The sequence below is a fragment of the Notechis scutatus genome, chromosome 10 (assembly GCF_049901735.1).
Source record: "Notechis scutatus isolate UNSWTSFEM ecotype Mainland chromosome 10, rNotScu1.2, whole genome shotgun sequence".
Classification (NCBI taxonomy): Eukaryota; Metazoa; Chordata; class Lepidosauria; order Squamata; family Elapidae; genus Notechis; species Notechis scutatus.
The window spans coordinates 2694964-2714332 of NC_142018.1; the positions used below are offsets into that span (position 1 = coordinate 2694964).

Sequence of the window (19369 nt, forward strand, 5' to 3'; positions counted from 1 at the left end):
AATGGGCTCTCGCACTTAGATCATTAGAGATGAGTACTCCAAGGTCCTTGACAGAGTTTGGGTCATCAACATAGCATTACATGCAATGCTAAACATATTGCCAAATTTCAACTTCACCCTAAAGAAATATGTGGGATTTCTTATAGTATCCAAAACCACAATTTCTGTCCTGAGAACGAACAGTGTAACCTGTGAGTATCTGCAGAACAAACCGGAGAGAAGAATTCCCCACAAAAGACAGCACTGGAGCATCATCATCAATGGCCACTGAACAAGACTGAGGGGCTTTGATCCCAGTTCTGAACAGGGACCAGGTAGACTTATCTTTTGGTGGGGGGCCTGGAAGAGCAAAAATCTGAAATTATTACTGCTCTTTATTAAACTCATAGGCTGTACAACTCTATCACAACCCTGAGCAGCATTCAGACAGATTTTCCTAGGGAGAGAAGAGGATCAGGAGATTCCTAATTACCCTGAAAAAGTTGCCAGACTTACCTGCAAGGTCTTGTAAGCGATGCCCCCACGCCAGAGTCTCTGCGCTCCCTCATTTCGGGCTCCTCAGTCTCATTCAGAGAGTTGGCAGTGCTCTCAAAGTCGCTGGTGGAAATACCAATGTCAGACATGGAATGGTTCTCCAAGTTGAGATTGGTGGGCTCCTCTCCAGAATCTGTTTCCTCCACCCCAACAGTTTCATCCTCCATGTCCAACTTAACTGCCTTTGACCAGAGCTCTACTTTTTGCTGGAGACCCCAAACATGCTGCAGGATGTCATCTAGGTTTTCATAGATCATTTCCTGGTCCAGATCAAAGAGATCGTCTCCACTGCCGAAGTCAGGAACGTTGTCGTAGAGGCTGGTGCGGCTACCTGTGGAAGTGCTTGAAGGCCTCCTTGGTCGGTGCTCCAGGGCATGAGAAGAGTTGCCCGCATGGACACCACTGCTGATGCCAGTGCCACCTGCCAAAGGACTTGAGGCTTTGGGGGTCGATCTCCAGTCTGCCAAACAGCCACTCTCCAAAGGACACAAGCTTTCAATGGAGAGAGATTTAGGGAAAGTGCCTGGCTTGTAATCCCCTGGGATGTGGAATAAATAATCTCTTTTAAATGCAATTTGGTGATCCCACATTCTGGCATCCTGTTTCTTGTTCAGACTTGTTTCATAATCCTCTAAATAAATACTACCATATTTGGACTCACATAGCAGCTTGCTTTTAACTGAGGCCAGAGCCTGGTTACTCTGACCACCTGTTGGAAGGGTCTTAGTGCTGTAGAAAGGACGTGGCTTTTCATTTCCTACTACAACCTGCGTCCCAGAGACAGGTTCCTTGGCATCCTTTGTGGACTTCCAACCAGACATGAGGCGAGTTCTATCCTCATCTGGAGCTTTAGCGGAGTCCAATTTCTCCTTGTCTTTCCTTCTCAGAGATTCGATTCTTTTGCGGAAACTCCGTGTCTGACGTTTCTTGGGTTTTTCCTTGCTGTTTTCATTTGAAGACTGGGCTGCTGGAGAATGGTTACTCAAGCTGTCAGTAGGGTTGGTTAAGGTCGGGGAGTTCTGAGTGGACGACGAATGGGGTGCTACGGCCACAGGAGCCAAGGTCCCACCAGAGCTGCTTGTGCTATGGAGTGAAATGGCCTCCAAGTCAGCACTGAGGTCTGTGAGGACACTTTCCTGGCTGGAAAACTTCCTCATTGTGGAGTCTCTTTGCAAGCTCTTTCCAAGATGTTCCTTTGAGTCAGTTTGGGACCATCTTCTGCAGGGTCTTTGGGAGGCCCATCGCGCACCAAGAGTACAGAAGCCTTCATCATCCAAGTCTTCATTCTAGATCAAGCACAGAAATCAGAGTCATTGGACAACTGGGTGGGAAGAAGCTGGCTCTAAAGGAACTGCAGTCTTTTTGCATTGTCAGAAGCATCGTTTTATGACCTCCACTAGATGAGTGACAATTGATTCAAAGAACTAATCCAGAAAAATTGTACCTTGGATAACCCAGTCCATCACTTACCATTGAGTCAAAACCTAAGTGTGAGAGAATCTTCAGAGTAATTACTAAAAGTTTAACTAAATTGATGATGCTTTTGAAAAGGCAAAACAAATATATTTCAATTATTTATATCCATTTTAGTTTTCTTTCCATAAAAGTGATCTTCTTGATCATGATTTAGAACAAAGACAGATGTTGGCTGTTTATATACTTTTCTGACAACATGGAGACTCAGATTAAATTTTAAAAACTATAAATTAATAATACAGGAATTTTGTGAGAATTTGCCAATCCTTGAATTGGGAGAGGTGTCTAGAAAGATGGCTGATCTCCAAATTGTGCTTCAAACCCATGGGGTTCCTTCTAATCCTGTTATTCTACACTCTATTCCCTTCTGTCTCTGGCTTTCATGGTTTTGTCCCCGCTGGTTGCTCCTTTTTCTAAATAAATTTTAGGCTGACTGAAATGGCTTCTTTTGAGAATTTTATGAATTGTTTGCCACACTTGCTGTATTTACATATCGTTAACTTGCTTAACCTGGATAGTTAAAGACTAGCTAAATCATTCATTAGAATATTAAACTTGGTTAGCACTAACCACAATTAGAGGGGATTTGAGTCATGGTCCCCAGCATGTTTGTTTCAATGTTCTGTAGTATGCAATCTCAGGAAACGGATTGATTCAGATGAAATTAGGTACAAAATGTGTACAGGGGACTATATTGGTTAGTGAAAAGGCATGATGTAAGTTATCTAAGTAACAACAGGTTTGATTTCTGCGTCGGAGGCCCATCGCTGCCCCCAGGGCCTCTCCCAGCCTCCACGCCAGGACTTCTCAAGAGCCCAGGACCCTCCAGCTCAGCCCCGCAGGGGTTGCTCTAGGAAAGCGTTCGTGTCAGCTCAAAGGGCATCTGGACAGCGCCCGGGAAGGGGGCAGCCAGGGGGTGGTGGCAAGAGTCACCCACCGTGCTCCCCTCTGGACTAAACCTGTGCCCAACTTTTCCCAGGATGTGGGCTGCGTTCTCTGCCCTGTCCCAACCCTTGTACCCCATGCTGCAGCTTACCTGTTTCTGCTGAAAGTGGACTTCCAGCTTCATCGAGTTCAGAGTCATGAGCCTCCTGCAAGCAAAACAGAGATCTGTTTCACTCGGCTGTTCAGCCCCGGCGGCATTTGTGAGGTTGGTCATGCTATTTAAAAACAAGCAGCTCTTGTTTTAGGCCATTGTCACTTGACACGCAAACAGCTGGTGATCAAGGAAGCACGCAAGGCTCTACACACACAAACACACAATAACACACACACACACACACACACACTTGAGGAAAGCAGGCTCACCCCCATGGGGTGGGCTGGATTCCTGTCTCCCCCTCCCTCCCCCAAGTAGATGCCAGCTCATGGGGCCTCTCACCCTCCAGAGCCAGAAGCTTCAAGCCCCTCCTTCGCGTCACTGCCAGTCTTTTCATCTGGTGCCAGCAAAGGCTTTCTAAGGCCCAGATGCAGAGGAGGCTGCTGTCCTTCTCAGCCACTCGACTCAGCTGAAAGGCTCCCCTCTGGACAGCGGTCCACCTGTTTTCATGAGCAGAAGCCCAAGGACTTGGTAAAACCCTCTGCATCCAGGTCCACTGACCTGACCTTTATCATTTATGTTTTAAGTTATGGCCTTGCTTTTTGTTCTAATCCAATCCAATCAAAGTCAATATTTACCTGGAATAAGGAAAAAAGGACAACAAAGGAGCATAACAGGCAGAAAACAAAAATCAGGAAAAGCAACCACCATTACAAATAATTCCCTCCACACTGTCCAACTATTTACTAAGTCTGCATTACTATTACTATTAATCTTCTCATCACTCCTTATCACCCATCTCCTCCCACTTGTGACTGTATGACTGTAACTTTGTCGCTTGTATCCTTACGATTTATATTGACTGTTTCCTAGTATGATTTGATTGCTTATTTGTACTCTGTGACTATCGTTAAGTGTTGTACCTGATGATTCTTGACTCTTGACAAATGTATCTATTCTTTTTATGTACACTGAGAACTTTTGTAAATTCCTTGTGTGTCCAATCACACTTGGCCAATAAAAAAGAATTCTATTCTATTCTACTATCATCATTTTCCTCAAGGGTCAAAACTGATCCAAACTTTTCTGGCCAGCTTGCAAAAGGAAGGAGAGGCTCAACAGTGGAGAGAGCACTAAGGCTGGGCCAGAATTGAGATGCTTCGCTCTAACTACCTCGGGAGGACAAAGCCATTTTTGAAGTGAGCAGATTTTAGGCATGTCAATTCAAAATTTGTGGCGATATAATATACTGCTTGGGCTAACTTGAGAGTACAAACAAACAGATAAACCTAATGAAAGTTTTAGTAGCACATAAATGAAAGCATTTATTCTACAAAATCAATAGTATTTTTGTGAACTTGCCACGAGAATCTCCACAACTCTGGAAAAATAGAGCAATGACATGAGCCCTCTGGTACCAAAATGTCTGGCGCATGGCCAGAGCTGAGAAACTGACCTCACTGCATTCTGGTCAAGGAAAAGCTAAAGCCTTCTCAGATTTACGATCTGAGTTTGTATCTAACACCACCCAGGGGAACTATAATTGTTTTATGCCAGAATTAATACATTAATGTGAGGGAAGGATACACGTTCATTCATTGGTGTTGTCTTCCTTCTTAAATAGCTTGCTGTACTATTCATGGTTACTGTATTTTTATTTAGAATTTTTCTTTAAAGGAACCATCAGCAAATCTGCAATGTATCACCACTGAACCCCACCCTATGAATAATGAAACCCAGCAGACACCAATCTTTATCACCAGAAATTTGATAACATATTCCAAAGGGAGTCCCACCCAGAGTATAATTTGGTGTGGCACCAATTTATAGAGAAGATGAGAGAAGGCCGACTCCACTGGTATGGACATAACCAGGAAGCAGCACCTTCCACCATTGCCAAGACTGCCTACCAACCGAAAGTCATTGGCCGTCGACCTTGTGGGCGTCCAAAACAGAGATGGCAAGACACCATCAACAAAGATATGCAGGCCTTGGGCCTGCACCCTGGAGACGCAGCTGACTGTGCAAAGTAGCGCTCAATGATCCAAAAAGCGGATCCTACACTTGTGGGAATATGCTAGGAAAAAGAAGGAGGAGGAGAAGGAGAAGTAGTCCCACCCAGAGTGCGATTGGAAAGGATGGGACCAAGCCATCTTTTCCCAGGAAAAAGGAGCAGGTGGTCTGATCTTCACACAGGCGCTCTTTTTCATCAGATGGATGCTAAGTGGCTGAGGAACCTCTCAGTCCTCAGCATAGCCACCCAGGAACGTATTTCTACGTTTCAGGAAAGCCAGAGACCCATGGGTGACTTCCCCATTCCTTTTTCTTTGCAAATCTTTCAACAGGGCTTCCACCAACCTCTGCTCAGTGCATGAGTCCAAATTAAATTACCCCAGATAAATGGATGTCCTGCTCCCCCCACCCCCCAAGGGAATCCCACCACTCTTTCCGAAGTCATTATGCTGCCTGCACTTTGGAAGATGGAGAACGGAGCTGGCCTTCGTCTCTGGAGAGCTTCCTCAAGTATTGAAAGAGGACTATCACAGCCTCAAGGTGCACATATACACAGTTCCCTCAATCTTTCGTTGAGACTTCATTACTAGTTTGCTCGCCACCCTTGCAAACTTTTGTTGCACCCGTTCCAGTTTCTGAATCTTGTTAGTCTGGTGCCCCTAATAGGACTCAGCCCTTGAAGGAGAGCAGAAGAAAAGGGGAACAAAGACATCCTGTATTGGGGGCAACCTTCAACTGCAGTGGTCTTGTCTGCAGCCCCACTGCACTACTGACATTTTGCTTGTGATCAGCTACAATTACAGATCCTTTCTGGAAATAGGAGTGCCAGAGAGGGAATCCAGCATTCTACACCTGTACATTTGACCATTCACATTTGTCTTTGACAAATTTCATTGCTACTTTCACTCAAATGCTCTGCACTCTCAAAAGCACTTTGAACTTTTTGATTCAATCTTTGAAACAAACTTTACCACTTTACTGCTAAAAGGTACTTTGAAGTTTTTATTTTATTTATTTTTTACTTTTAAAACCACCCCAACATCCCCCAGAAAACAAGTCTGCATATGCACAAACCTTTTGCCAAATGATCAGCGAAAGAAAGGTTTTCCTCGCCTGTCCCTAAATAGCCTAGACTATAACGATTAGCGTATCTTGGCAAAGTAGAACGTTGTTCATTTGACTTTCAAAGCAACAATCCAGAGAAAGCAAAAGCAACATGCCAAAGTAGCGGGAACAGAAGAGGGAAACTCAAGAAGAGAGATATTAGTTGTGTCCTTAGAACAGGATCTACCTTCGAAGTGGTAAAATTTTGTGATCAGACGGTGTGGTTTCTTTGTGTTGAAATTTGCTCCTTGGCTGCGACTGTCTGGCTCAGAGCAAGGAGTGAAGTTCCTCCAACATAAACCAAGGCCGCCTTCACTTTCTCTCTTGGCTGCAATGTGGGGCAGGATGATATAATTTCTTGGGGAAGACAATAATCCAAATGGAAGCAGGAGAAAAACAAGAGGGTAGCAGGAAGTCTTGCTGTGGATGCTACACTACAGTGAAGCTAACGGAACACAGAACATAGAATACAGAACGTAGAATAATAGGGTTGGAAGGGACCTTGGAGATCTTTTAATCCAACCCCCTGCCCAGGTTGGGAGTTCCTATGCCATTCCAGACTTTCTTTGGGTTTGATGGGATGGATACACACGATCATAGAAAGAAGAACAGAATAGCAGAACAGAATAACAGAGTTGGAAGGAACCCCTGATGTTCTCTAATGCAACCTCCCACCCAAGCAGGAGATTCTATACCATTTTAGACAACGGGAGGTCCAGCCTCTTTCAATGGGCCACTAGTGGAGTCACTTTGTCAAAGAATGAAATAAGATTTATTTGACATAATTTGCTTTTGACAAACCCATGTTGGCTTTTGGTTATAACTTTATTGGCTTGTAGGTGTTCGCAGATCTGTTGCTTGATTATTTTTTCCAGGATTCTCCAGGTATTGATGTAAGGTTGATTGCCTGTAGTTTCCTGAATCCATTTTACTTATTTTATTTATTTATTTATTGAATTTATATTGCTGCCTATTTGCCCATGGGGACTCAAGGTGGCTTACAGAATATAAAACCTCATTTAAAACAATAAAACTAATAAAAAGAATCAAATAAATTAATATAATAAAACCACCCCTCACCCACCGCCCCAGCGACAGCAGATCACACGAGCCATTTCATGGGCTCCATCCCGCTCTGGGTTCCCCAGGCCTGCTGGCAGAACCAGGTCTTCAGGGCCTTCCAGAACAGTGGCAAAGTGGGGTCTGTTCTAATTTCTGGGGCTTCCAGAGAGAGGGAGCCACCACGGAGAAGGTCCTTCTTCTGGGTCCCACCAGGTGAATCTCCCTTGGGGATGGGACCCAAAATATTCCCTGCCTCCCCGATCTGGTGGGTCAGGTAGATGTGACCGGCAAGAGACGGTCCCTCAGATCACCTGGTCCCAAGCCATGAAGGGCTTTAAAGGGGACAGCCAGCACCTTGAATTGTATCCTGAAGCAAATTGGCAACCAATGCAGCTCCCGCAGGAGTGGCGATACATGTGCACATTGGGGTCTGCACAAAACCATGCAGGCTGCTGCATTTTGCCCCAACTGGAGCTTCCAGATGCTCTTCAAGGGCAGTCCCATGTAGAGTGTATTGCAATAGTCAAGATGGGAAGTGACGAGGGCATGAGTGACTGTGAGTAGGTACTGTTGGTCCAGGAAAGGGTGTAACTGGTGCACAACCCACAGTTGCACAAAGGCCCTCCTGGCCACGACCACCACCTGCTCTTTGAACAGGAGTCATAAGTCCAGGAAAACTCCTAGATTACTCACAGGGTCTGTTTGGGGTAGTGCCACCCCATCCAAGACCAAAGGTATCATCTAGAAGACATCTAATTGAAGTGCCCCCTGAATGCTATTATAAATGATTGAATTTACAAAGGTGAGTTAAAGAGGCTTTGGATAACTCCCTGGATTTTTTAAATGGAACTGATTGATTAATTATGGCACACAAATAATTGTGATCAGTGTACTTTCTAAGGAGCAACTTTAAGCTTGAATATAGCATTCTTGGACTATTGGATAAGAATTGGATTTAGTAAAACAGGACAAGATGCTCCATAAGAGGGAAATGAGTGGAACTTTGAAAGGGATGGCATTGATGTTTCAAAGCATAAAGGACAAAGCATTATGGAAACAAGCCACAAGGAGATTATGGAACTAATGTAGGGCATAGAGGGAAAAAATGAAAATATTACACAAGGGACAATGAGCAAAGATCAAGATGCCCAGGAAAGGGAGGAGCTAACAGGATGAATGGAGGGAAAAATAGAAGTGAGGATCAGCAATCAACAGAAGAAAATAAGGCTACAACAATAAAAATAACAATGACTGATGAATTAAACCAGGGGGAAATACTCTAAGAGAGTTAAAAAGAGAACTGGAGATGCAGGAAGATACTTTTGAAAGGGAGATGGAGGCTTGGGCAGATAGTTTGAAACTTAGGCAGTGGATGAGAGTAGAGATGGGAGAAGTACCTAGATTGAATAGCCAGGATACAGACACAGATAGAGGTAAAGATCCGACAGAGGAATATGGGAGGCAAGTTAAAAAAAGAATAAGAATCGAAGTACTGAAGCAGAAAAGAGACAATGGATAGAAAGGGAAGGGTTTTTTTAAAAAAAATATAAAGGTGGCATGATTAAAAACTAGAATAGAGGTAGAAATAAGAGAATAGGAGGATATTAATATATACATTTTTATATAATAAAAGCAATAATAAAAGGGAAAAACTAGAGATTGAATGATGGTATTATTAGGTATGTTCAAATAAGTGTTCATATAGGCTTGATGAATGTACAAATACAATTAGTATTAGTTTACTTTACTTTATTGTCATTGCACTTCATACATATTATCTCTGTTTAAAGAATATTATGACTGGCATTAGAATTGTATATTGAAACATTGAATAATTAAATAATGAAGAATTGCATCTCAATACAAATAAGTGTAAGAGAGAAATATGGGAGGTAAGTTAAAAAGCGAACAAGAATTAAAGTATTAAAATGGAAAGAGACGGTGGATAGAAAGGAAATGTCTTTTCATATAATGACGGCATGAATAAAAATCAGAAGAGAGACAGAAATAAGAGAAAAGGGGGAATATTAGTATAAACATTTCTATGTAACAAGATAAAAGTAACAACAAGAGGGAAGCTTAGAAATTAAACGATGGTATTATTAGCTATGTTTAAATAACATTGTGATTGGCATTAGAATAATATACTGAAATATGGAATAATTAAACAGTGTAACACTATAGCTTAATATAAACTTGTGTATTACCATTAGTACCATATAAGCTTGATGAATGTAACAAATATGATTAATATTACTATTTCTATTTGTACTAAAATGTATGATACCCAGGTGCCACACTGTTGACTCACTGATATGTATATGTAAAATAAAAAAATTGAAAAAGAAAAAAGACTGCAGCTTCTTTCTCTGAAAGGAGACGTACAGGGAGCAGAAGCTGAATTGGAACCAGCCTTGAAAACAACAGTCTTGGAGTTCCTGTTTGCAAGGCTTCGGCGGCGGCAGAAATCCGCGACTGTGCGCGGTTCCTGCTGCACTCGCTGCTGGAGTGCCCCCGATCCAGTTGGATTTGGAGGCTATAGTTACCCCGTAGAGGTAACTGAAGATAGGGGAGATCCGGGCAGGGGTCCGGGGGTATCGCAACCCCCCTCCTCAGCCGGCTTAACTCCCTTTTCCAAAGGCGGTGGAGAGGTGGTCAGCAATGGGCGCCACAAAGGCGGTGGAGCGGTGGTCAGCCGGACAAGAATGTGCAGGAGGAAGTTGAGAAAGTGAAAGTTTTTGACTGAACCGGGACAACAAGTAACATCTAAATACCCTGGAAATTCAACTTTTTAAATGATACATTGTTTCCTAAGAAGATTGTAAAAAGCGGCAGATGAAAGTGAAAAGGGAAAGTTTGTTTTTTCTCACTCTCCTTCCCTACGGAGATAGCAGATGGAAATCGGAAAAACCCACTTTGGCAACAGAAGGTAATTAAATTTGAAAATTAAAGCCAAGGGGACATTAAAGATTTCTGAACATTGGAATTAAAAAATTAAAATCTTTTTGCTATAAGTGGGAAGGGAGAGGTAAAGAACTTATATTAAGATTTTGCTGGAGGAGACTGCTTGGAGCTTATAAGATCAGAGACAAACTGCAATAAGATTTCTAAAAAATCACTTTGGAACTGTGTAATTGAATTCTACCCCAGGAAGAGAAAGTATAAAAAGAAGAAAGTGCTAAATGAAACAGTTTGTGTTGATTTGGATTGCTTGGTGACTTTGGGACTTTTGGAAACTATTTTTTGAAAGACTAAAAACATTTGAGTTGCTTAAAAAAATCTCACAATGGCATTATCTGTTCAATGGATAATGGAAAATGGAATTCAAAAAGCTAAAAGAAGAGGAACAAGAAGGCAAGGGCTCTTCTGGATCTGTTTTTCACTTCTTAGAAATGGTGATTTCTACCTACCAGGAATTACAGCAACAAGAAAGCTGGGATGATGAAGAAGAAGCCATCTTTAATGGACAAACAATTTTAGTTGAGGAAGAAAAGGGAAAGAGGGGAAAGAAAATGGAGAATTCAGGACTTAAAAAAACAACCAAGAAAGGGAACAATAAGGTGAAAAATCAATACAATGTCAGAAAGCAACAGAAAAGAGGAATACAACAGAGAGGGGAGACCAAGAGGGCGGAGTTTAAGAGATGAGGGGGGGGGGTAAAAAGGCTAGATTCGACAAGAAAGGAAGGGAAAAAGGGAAGAGAAGTTATAAAGGCTTAAAACAAGATGTTAAAAAACAGGTTTTTGTTTAGAGACAAAGGGTAAAATACAATTAAAAAAGAGATTCTGCAAAAGTACATAAGATTGTATTGTAGTATTTGTATTTGAAATAGAGTTAGAAAATTGGAATATTATATGAGTTAATAAAATATTAAAGGGAATGTGTAAAAAGTTTAGGATTTAATAATAGAGTTTAATTTGCTATGGAACATTGTTTTTACTATATTATAAGCTTATTTTTATTTTATTTTAAAATGTAGTATGTAGAATGTACTAAGCAGAATCAGAATGCAAATTATATATTATTTTAAGTGTTAAATTTAGGGGAAAGATAGAAAGGCATCACACTTCAACCAGTGATTACAGGAGAAATTTTGTATTAAAGAGAAAAGATAAATAGATAATTGAAAGAGAACGGACAAAAGATACAAATATAATGATTTAAATTGAGATGAAATAAATAAAATAGAATTAAGAGAGTGAAAAGAGGGGAGAAGACATATAGAAAATATAGAATGTTAAAAAAGATATGAAATAGTATATAAGGTGAGGATGAATTTGATTTATGTTTGTACAAAAAGATGTAACCCGGGGTTAAGCCGCTTTCCAAAAAGAAGTTTTATGTTTTCATGTTTTGTGTTTTGTTTGTCTATGTTTGTTTATTGAGAATTAATAAAATTTTGGAAGAATGTTGGAAGAGAACATATGAAATTGTAAACAAGACAGATGAAAGTATAAGTACAATGAATAAAAAGATATAGAAATTTAGGTAAAAGAAATATAATTGAATAGAAGTAAAGGGAGAAATAGTGAGAAGTTGGAAAAAGAGTAATAAGATATGAAGTTGAATACATAAGATGAATATGCATATGAAATTGTGTCTGTATGGAAATGTGATAACCTGGAACCATGCTGTACTCAAATAAGATGTTTTATTTGCTTTGTTAAAACTCAATAAGCAGCTTTCAGCTTTCAGAAAAGATGTTTTATGTTCTTATATTTTATGTTTTGTTTGTTTGTGTATTATCTTTGAAAATTAATAAAATTTGTTTAAAAAAAGAAAGAAAACATCAGTCTTGGTCCCCAGATTTCTTCTTCTGAAGTGCAGCCTAATGATGGCAGTGACTGAGCCTGCTGATACTTTGCACACACAAGTCACAGCCTAGTAGAGCTGGACAATACGGGCTTCCCCTATCCAAGTCCAGCCAGCTAAACTGCTTATTCCTGCGCCAGCCAGGAGCCTCCTCCCCTCAACCCTCAGAGACAGGATATGCCGGCATTCCTTAAACATCCTGTAAAATCTCAGGCCAGAGGATTGCCTGAAGGGAAAACTTCAGGAATGCAAAAGAGCCGATAGCAAAAGTCCTGGAAGTTTTGCAGAGCAGGCTGACCTCTCTGCAGTTTAGCAAGGGTGCCTGAGTTATGTCCCTAAGACGCAGAGCAAGTACAGAACAGACAACGCCTTAGAATCATCGCAACACATTTCTTGGAATACATAATTTTATCAACAAAGCAGGGGCGAGGTAGATAAAAATCACTGAAGCAGGACTAGCCATTAGAAGCAGTTATTAAATGCATTGGGAGTTCCAAAACTTTAAAGAATTGTTCCGAGACCTGAATGGATTTCATATATAAACAGTATTTTCCTTTTTCATTCCAGCCTCGGACTCCTACAATTAATAGAAGTTTTGGAAGTAAAAGGACATGCGTTTTTATCAGGACTGCGCGGAAGAGAAAGGATGCTATGCTGGCTGAGGACTTCCAGGAGTTGAAGTCCACAAGTCTTAAAGTTGCCAAGTTCGGAGACCCGTGGGATCTAAGGGGCAAAGAAAGGTCATCTGGCTACTTCAAGGATGGACGTGGCTGTTTTTTTGCAAAGTGGCCAGCCTGGCATGCCAACTGTGTGAAGAGTGCTGACTCTCCCAAGGGACCCACTATCCCTATTGGCCCTGCAGAGACCCCAGAGGGGCTTCCTACCTTCACGGAGTTGTGCAGAGCGAGAGAATGCAGCGGCTGCAGCCATGCAGGATCTTCCTGAGCCTCGAGCGTCTGAAAGAAAGCCAAGGAAGGGTGAGGGGGCGATGCAGCAAAAGCCCTGAACTCTTTACAATTCTTTGCATTTGCCAAGGGCATCTCACGGAAAAAAAAGGAAAGGAGAGCAGGGCAGGGCAAAAATAACGGCGTTAATTGCAGGTTAGCGAGGAAAGATTCAGGTGAATATCCTCTGGACTACAGGCAGTCCTCAACTTAGAAGTTGCCACACACCTCCCCCCCCCAAAGTTACTTACGACGCAGTTTCAATGTGATGGCCACGGAGAGCCCATGCGGTTGTTTACCTGTATGCCTGACTGCAGGGACACACACATCCAGGGGTGGGATTCTACCAGTTCACACCTATTGGCTAGAACCGGTTGTTAACCTTCTAAGCAGTTCGGAGAACCGGTTGTGAGAAGAAATTACTGGCCTAATCCTGTAAGGAAGGCAGGAAGGAAACATTCTGGTGTTGCTTACAGAAACTGCCTCTCCATTAACCCTTATTACATTCTTGGCAGGACTAGACTTCCTGTCTGTGGAACTTCTCTGGAGTTTTTTTCCCCTCCTTTGCTGGTACTTTGCTTGTGTGGAGTGACCATTCAAAGTTACAATGGCACTGAAAAAAGTGACTTATGACCATTTTTCACACTTACGACTGTTGCAGCATCCCCACATTCATGAGAGCCCCAGGCAAGGAGAAGCATGCCTCGATGTGAGTGATATTGAGTTGGCCACACCCAGCCAGTCACATACCCATCAAGCCATGCCCACCAACTAAGCCACGCCCACAGAACCAGTTGTTAAAAAATTTGAATCCCACCCCTGCACACATCCCGGCCATCTCCCCCCTCTTCCTTCACTGGATGCCGCCCCCAGGTCTGATTTCCACCCCTCGGTTCCCTCCTCACATCTTTGGAAGAGCTCTGAATTCTAGGAGCTGGGAACATGGTGGCCATTTCCTCAATTGCGCTATGTGGCTGCAGAACGAAGAGATGCGGGATCCTTCCCCGGAGCTCTTTGGAAGTAAGTCAGGAGGAGGGAGGGGGGCCATGTGTGTGTGTGTATGTGGGTGTCACAATCAGGACTAAGGCTTGGGGGTCCCTGGTTGGGGGGCAAATTGAGGCCCAAGGGCTGTGGGGACCCTGAGGGGCAGGAAGTGGACCACGGAGCGTCTCTGGGGGTGGGGAGGTTAGGGCAGGCCGGCCTAGGTCTGCGCTAGTCTTCCCTCACCCCCGGGGCACCCAGTGCTTCATTTAATGACCCATGCTTTTGTTTAACAGCTGCATCAGGGACAGCAAGTTGTGGGGGTTGCTTAACACAGCCATCGTAACCAGAGGTGGTATTCAGCAGGTTCTGTCCAGTTCTGGAGAACCGGTAGAGGAAATTTTGAGTTGTCTGGAAAACCGGCCAATCCCGCCTCTGACTGGCCCCGCCAACCCCATCTATTCTCTGCCTCCCATTGAGTCCCAGCTGATCGGCTGGCTCTTCTTTGGTTGCCCTGCACAGGAGAACGGAGCTGGAAAGCAGGTTAGTGGGGTGGGGAGGGAATGGAGATTTTGCAGGATCCTTCCCCTGCCAGGCCCACCAAGCCATGCCCACCAAAGCCATGCCCACAGAACCAGTAGTAAAAAAAAAAATGAATCCCACCACTGGTCATAACATGACTGCTTCGTTAAAGTCATATGTTGAGGACTACCTACATAAAGCAGAGCATCCGCAAAGCAGCTTTGGATCAGATTAACCCTTCACCATCTTTTCAGCCAATGCAAGACCACTTTAGGACTAACTAATACGAAACCCGCACTGATTTGGGCCTTATTCCTATGCCCAGGATCCACGATGCCCTTGGCTATGTCTGTTAATTAATAAAATGCCAATGCCTATCAAAGGCAATTTACCCATTAGAGTACAATTTATCTTAGGACTTATCTTGGTATAAGTGATCCTCTCTGAGTTCAATGGGATTTGATTTCAGTTAAGCTGCCCCCCTCCAATATTGCAACATTAGCAGGATCAGCCCTTGGGGATCTAGACCAGGGTTCTCCAACCTTGGCAACTTTAAGACTTCATTCCTACAATTAATAGAAGTTTTGGAAGTAAAAGGAGATGCGTTTTTATCAGGATTGTGCGGAAGAGAAAGGATGCTATGCTGGCTTGAGAGTTCTGGGAGTTGAAGTCCACAAGTCTTAAAGTTGCCAAGTTTGGAGACCCCCTCTGCCCTAAGACAATATGTGGCTCTGCAGAATGCAACTCAACCCAAGGCAAACTCACCACAAACTCACTGGCCAAAGTTCAGCAGAAGAGAAACCTGGGGCAAGAGGGAGCAACAACCAGACCTTCAACTCTGCCTTGTTTAAAGCGGCTCTGGAAGACCAAAAGTGTTTTGCCAGCCTCTGTTCTGTTGTGAGTCTCAGGCCAACTGGACCTGTGGCAGAAACAGCCTCTGCAGATGGTTCAAAATCTGAACTCTGAGGAATAGCATCTCCCGGCAACTCCGCGTGATTGCTGCATGGCAGCCCAGAGCCATTTCTGAAGGACAACTATTCCACAACTATTCCCCCCCCCACCACACACATACACGCACAGTTTGCTTGGAGTCAGAAATACTAATGTTAAGTTTCTCGTTGATTGTTCAGAAGGAATATCTGATCTGGGATGAGGAGCTAACCTGTAGGAGGGAGTCCGAATGCAAAAGCATCTTCTGGCTGGAAAACTGGCTGTTCCCATCCCTGTGTGGTCTTGGGGTAAATAAAAACCATTGAACACGCACACACACTCTTTCCAAAAAGCCTGGTCAAGAGAACCCCACTACTCTGAGACCCTCCAGCTCTCCGCAAGTGAAAGACCAGTTTCCCAGAGGGAAGAAAATCAACGCCCACAAAGGTGGTGTGTCCTCCCCTGCAGAGCAGAGGGGAAAAGTCAGGCTCACCCCTCCGAAGGCAGAAAGCGGCTGCTGATAAAAGCCCCTCGAGGTGGGTCAGGGAGCCACCATTCCCTCCAGGAAGGAGCCGGCTTGCTGCTCCCCAGGGCAAAAGCAGGCAAATCAAAGCATCTCTGCAGAGCAGCCAGAGGAGCTGGGCAGGTTAGCTGGGCAGGCCTGGGATCCTGCTGAACTCTCCTTCACATCAGCCCTGGGAATGTGAACTCCAGCGGGGCATTTCCTTCCTTCCTGCCTTCCTTTCTTCCAAAGGGCCCTGCATGATGAGAGCAGGGGTGGGTGGGAGTCCGGAAAAGAGGAGGGAGCCGGCCTTCGCCCGAGACTCTATCGGAAGAGCGTTTGTTTTTGTAACTGCACAAGCCGAAAACAAAGAAATGTTGGGCAGGGCAAATTGGGGGGGGGGAGTATGTCTTTTTGGACACCAGCATCAAAAGCTGTCCAAGCCACTCCCTCAGGCCCAGGGATCTGAGCCCTGCCCACACTGCACAGTCCGTAAAAAGGTCGGTCTGTACGCACATACACATGTACACACATCCCTGAACAAATACACAAAGTCCTTGACTTATGACCACTATTTAACAATGGTTCAGTTATGACAGCCGCAGAAAGGGTATTTTACAGCATGTAAAGCACAAGGCGGCTCCAAACCCATTTGCACCACTCAGGTGACCCTGAGGACACAGATAAACCTCCAGGTGGCCTCAGTGACTCTCAAAAAGGATGCAAAGGACCAGCTGTATGCAAGGAATATAAATCCTTCCATTCCCCACCAATCCAGTCCGAGCTGAAGAAGCTTCTGGGATAAGATAGTGAAACAGAAAGTCCAGTTGCCTCCTGAAAAAGCACCTTTGGGACAACCAGGACCTGGATGACGGAGAATGTCCACAGACATGGCCCTTGGGGAAAGAAAGACATGGTGGACTGCCAAGCACAACCCTTGATTTTACATGAATTGCTCTCATTAACTTGGCCTTCTAGTTGTGAGGCCCCCATAAAAGCACCTGCAATCTTAAGCCCAACCTCTCATTCAGAAGCTCACTTACAATGCGCCCCCAAAGCAAACAGGCTCACCCTCCCTCCACCCCGAGACATGCTGCTGATGTCTGTGGAAGAAGCACTCTTGAAAGACCAGCACATCCACATCTGGTCAAGTCAGCATCTCCTCCGATTCAAACGAAATGCTTGCTGACTGCATGAACACGGCTGGGTCACTTCCTTGGCAAGGATACCAAGGAATTGGGCACTGCTGTTTCCAGAGGGGTGTTTTTTTTTTTTTAAACGTTCCAGTCTAGCTTCCAGTCCAGGTCAGGTGATCATCAAGAATTGCTGAATCAAGCATCCATTCAAGTCTTGGGAAACTTGTTTTGCTGCATCTGAACCTGCTTCAGGGGAACTTTAGCTCAATGTTCTTATTTTGTTTACTTATTTTACTTTTTGTTCAATGTATTTGCATATCAGGCCATTTTGCATATATGAATGGGTTTCCTGAGCCACATGCAGAATACAGGGAATCCCAGAACAGGAGTTTCAATTCAGTGTTTCTGGCATGTGCTGGTCCGTAGCTGGGGGGCTACAGCTCACCACCCACCCTCAGAGCCCTGCTGACTAATCAGCCCCCCGACTGGAAGCCTCCCAGCCTGCAGGTATTTTGGCTAGCCCTCCATATCAAAGGCTAACCAGGGTGGTCTCCTTGCTTCAGTGAAGCAAATCAGATCACTTTCACTCTTTGAATTGCTTAGAAGAAAATGTATTTATTTCAAAGTGGCCCAGGAAAGTTAATGGACTTAATTTACTTTTTCCTGCAACAAAGGCATATTAGATATGAACACATATTACATAGCTTGTAGAATCTGAATGCTTTAGTTTTGGGCTCAAATTAGTCAATTATATACTTATAAGCATTCTGTTTCTTCATTCCAACTTTCTTTACCCCCCCCCTCAACCCCAATTGTTTTGTACTTCACATATCCTCAAAGAAACAAAGAAAAGAATCAATCTAGCCAGCCTCACTCTGTCTCCTCCTTTCTAAGAGCATCAAAGCCCCCAGGCTTCCGAATTTTATCTGGAAGATCCTAAATTCCTCCTTTAAAATCACTGCACAGTCAAGTCATGTGTTGATTTTTTTTAAAAAAGCCTGTATCTGACATCATGGAAAGCTGTGAAAGAGGAGAGTGGGCAGATGTGGGCAGACTTTTCTAAGGACCAGCTGTTGCTTTCACGTGGCCTAAAATAAATGGCTTTTCCAAAGTTTAATGTGAGCTATTTTATAGCTCCCGAATATAAACGCTCTTCTGTTTGGTGCAAAGAATGCACGCATACGAGGAAAGGCTGACGTATGGCCCCAACTTGGGCCCGGGGAAATCCTGTTCCAGAGGCCGACTGCAGGCAGACAGATGAGACCAGCCTACAGAGCCGTCTCTTCTTCACCACTTCAATGCGGCTTAAGAAAAAAATGCTGTCTGGTTGAACTGGGGAAGAGCTATTTCAGTGGGATGCAGCTCCCTGGAGGGCTAATTTGCTACAAGGCAAAAGTCTATGATTTCTTCAGATATTTAATCACTTTCTACTTGCTCTAGGTCTAGGGGTCGTGGGGTGATGTTTAATATCCTGACAATACAGAGATGGGTTGGTATATTAAGATTTAACATTGTAATAACAACCTTTTGGAAACTGGAGATATTCTGAAATATTTGCTGAATTGTCAAGAAACGTCTTTCCCTTTTACTAAGGCAAACTGGCCCTAAATAACATCGATATTATAGTTTCTATAGAGTAGTTCATGTTATACAGTTAGCCAAATTTTGCCGGATCTTTGAGAAGCTGGCAGTGGAGGAAAAAAAGCATTCCCACAGGCCAAAGCAGAGTCGAGAGTGACAAGAACTGGAAGACCAAAACTGGGTTAGGATTAGGGTGAAACTTGCAGTTTGAAAGCGAGAGCGGAAGGCATCCTTTCTCTCTTCTCCTTCCTCTGGACCGGCTTCAGAGGTGGTGTTCAGCAGGTTCGGACCAGTTCTGGAGAACCGGTAGAGGAAATTTTGAGTAGTTCGGAGAACCGGCAAACACCCCCTCTGACTGGGCCCGCCCCGCTCTATTCTCTGCCTCCCATCGAGTCCCAGCTGATCGGCTGGGTCTCCTTTGGTGCCCCTGCACAGGAGAACGGAGCTGGAAAGCAGGTTAGTGGGGTGGGGAGGGAATGGGATTTTGCAGTAAGCTTCCCCTGCCACACCCACCAAGCCACGTCCACATGAGTAAAAATTTTTGAATCCCACCACTGATCTGCCTGGATTTTACATCCCAGGCAGCTGGGCCAAAAAGTTCACTAGGGACTCCAAAACTGGCTCTAAAATCAGATCCACAAATCCTAGGCCGATAGCTAAAGATAAAAAATAAACCATTAAAAACAGGTGGAAGCAGCCAGAGGTGTCAATTCTCAGAGTGAAAGACCCACGT

The 19369-nt window shown here is 43.9% G+C and overlaps 1 protein-coding gene across 5 annotated transcripts in view; it reads right to left on the reverse strand.

The window, feature by feature from the left end:
- STARD8 (StAR related lipid transfer domain containing 8) overlaps positions 1–19369 on the reverse strand; it is a 76758-nt gene that overhangs the window by 28698 nt on the left and 28691 nt on the right. Inside the window, exons 1-4 of one of the 5 annotated variants that reach the window (XM_087971971.1) lie at positions 12925–12996; positions 3047–3101; positions 1364–1820; positions 496–1318 (exon numbers count right to left, since the gene is read on the reverse strand). In XM_087971971.1, the coding sequence (XP_087828097.1) occupies positions 496–1318; positions 1364–1820; positions 3047–3094 (1328 nt within the window). In that variant the 5' untranslated portion in view covers positions 3095–3101; positions 12925–12996. Of the gene's footprint in view, positions 1–495; positions 1821–3046; positions 3237–3391; positions 3608–12924; positions 12997–19369 lie in introns of those variants that run through there. The other 4 variants (XM_026678554.2, XM_087971970.1, XM_087971972.1 and 1 more) reach the window with 4 other exon arrangements.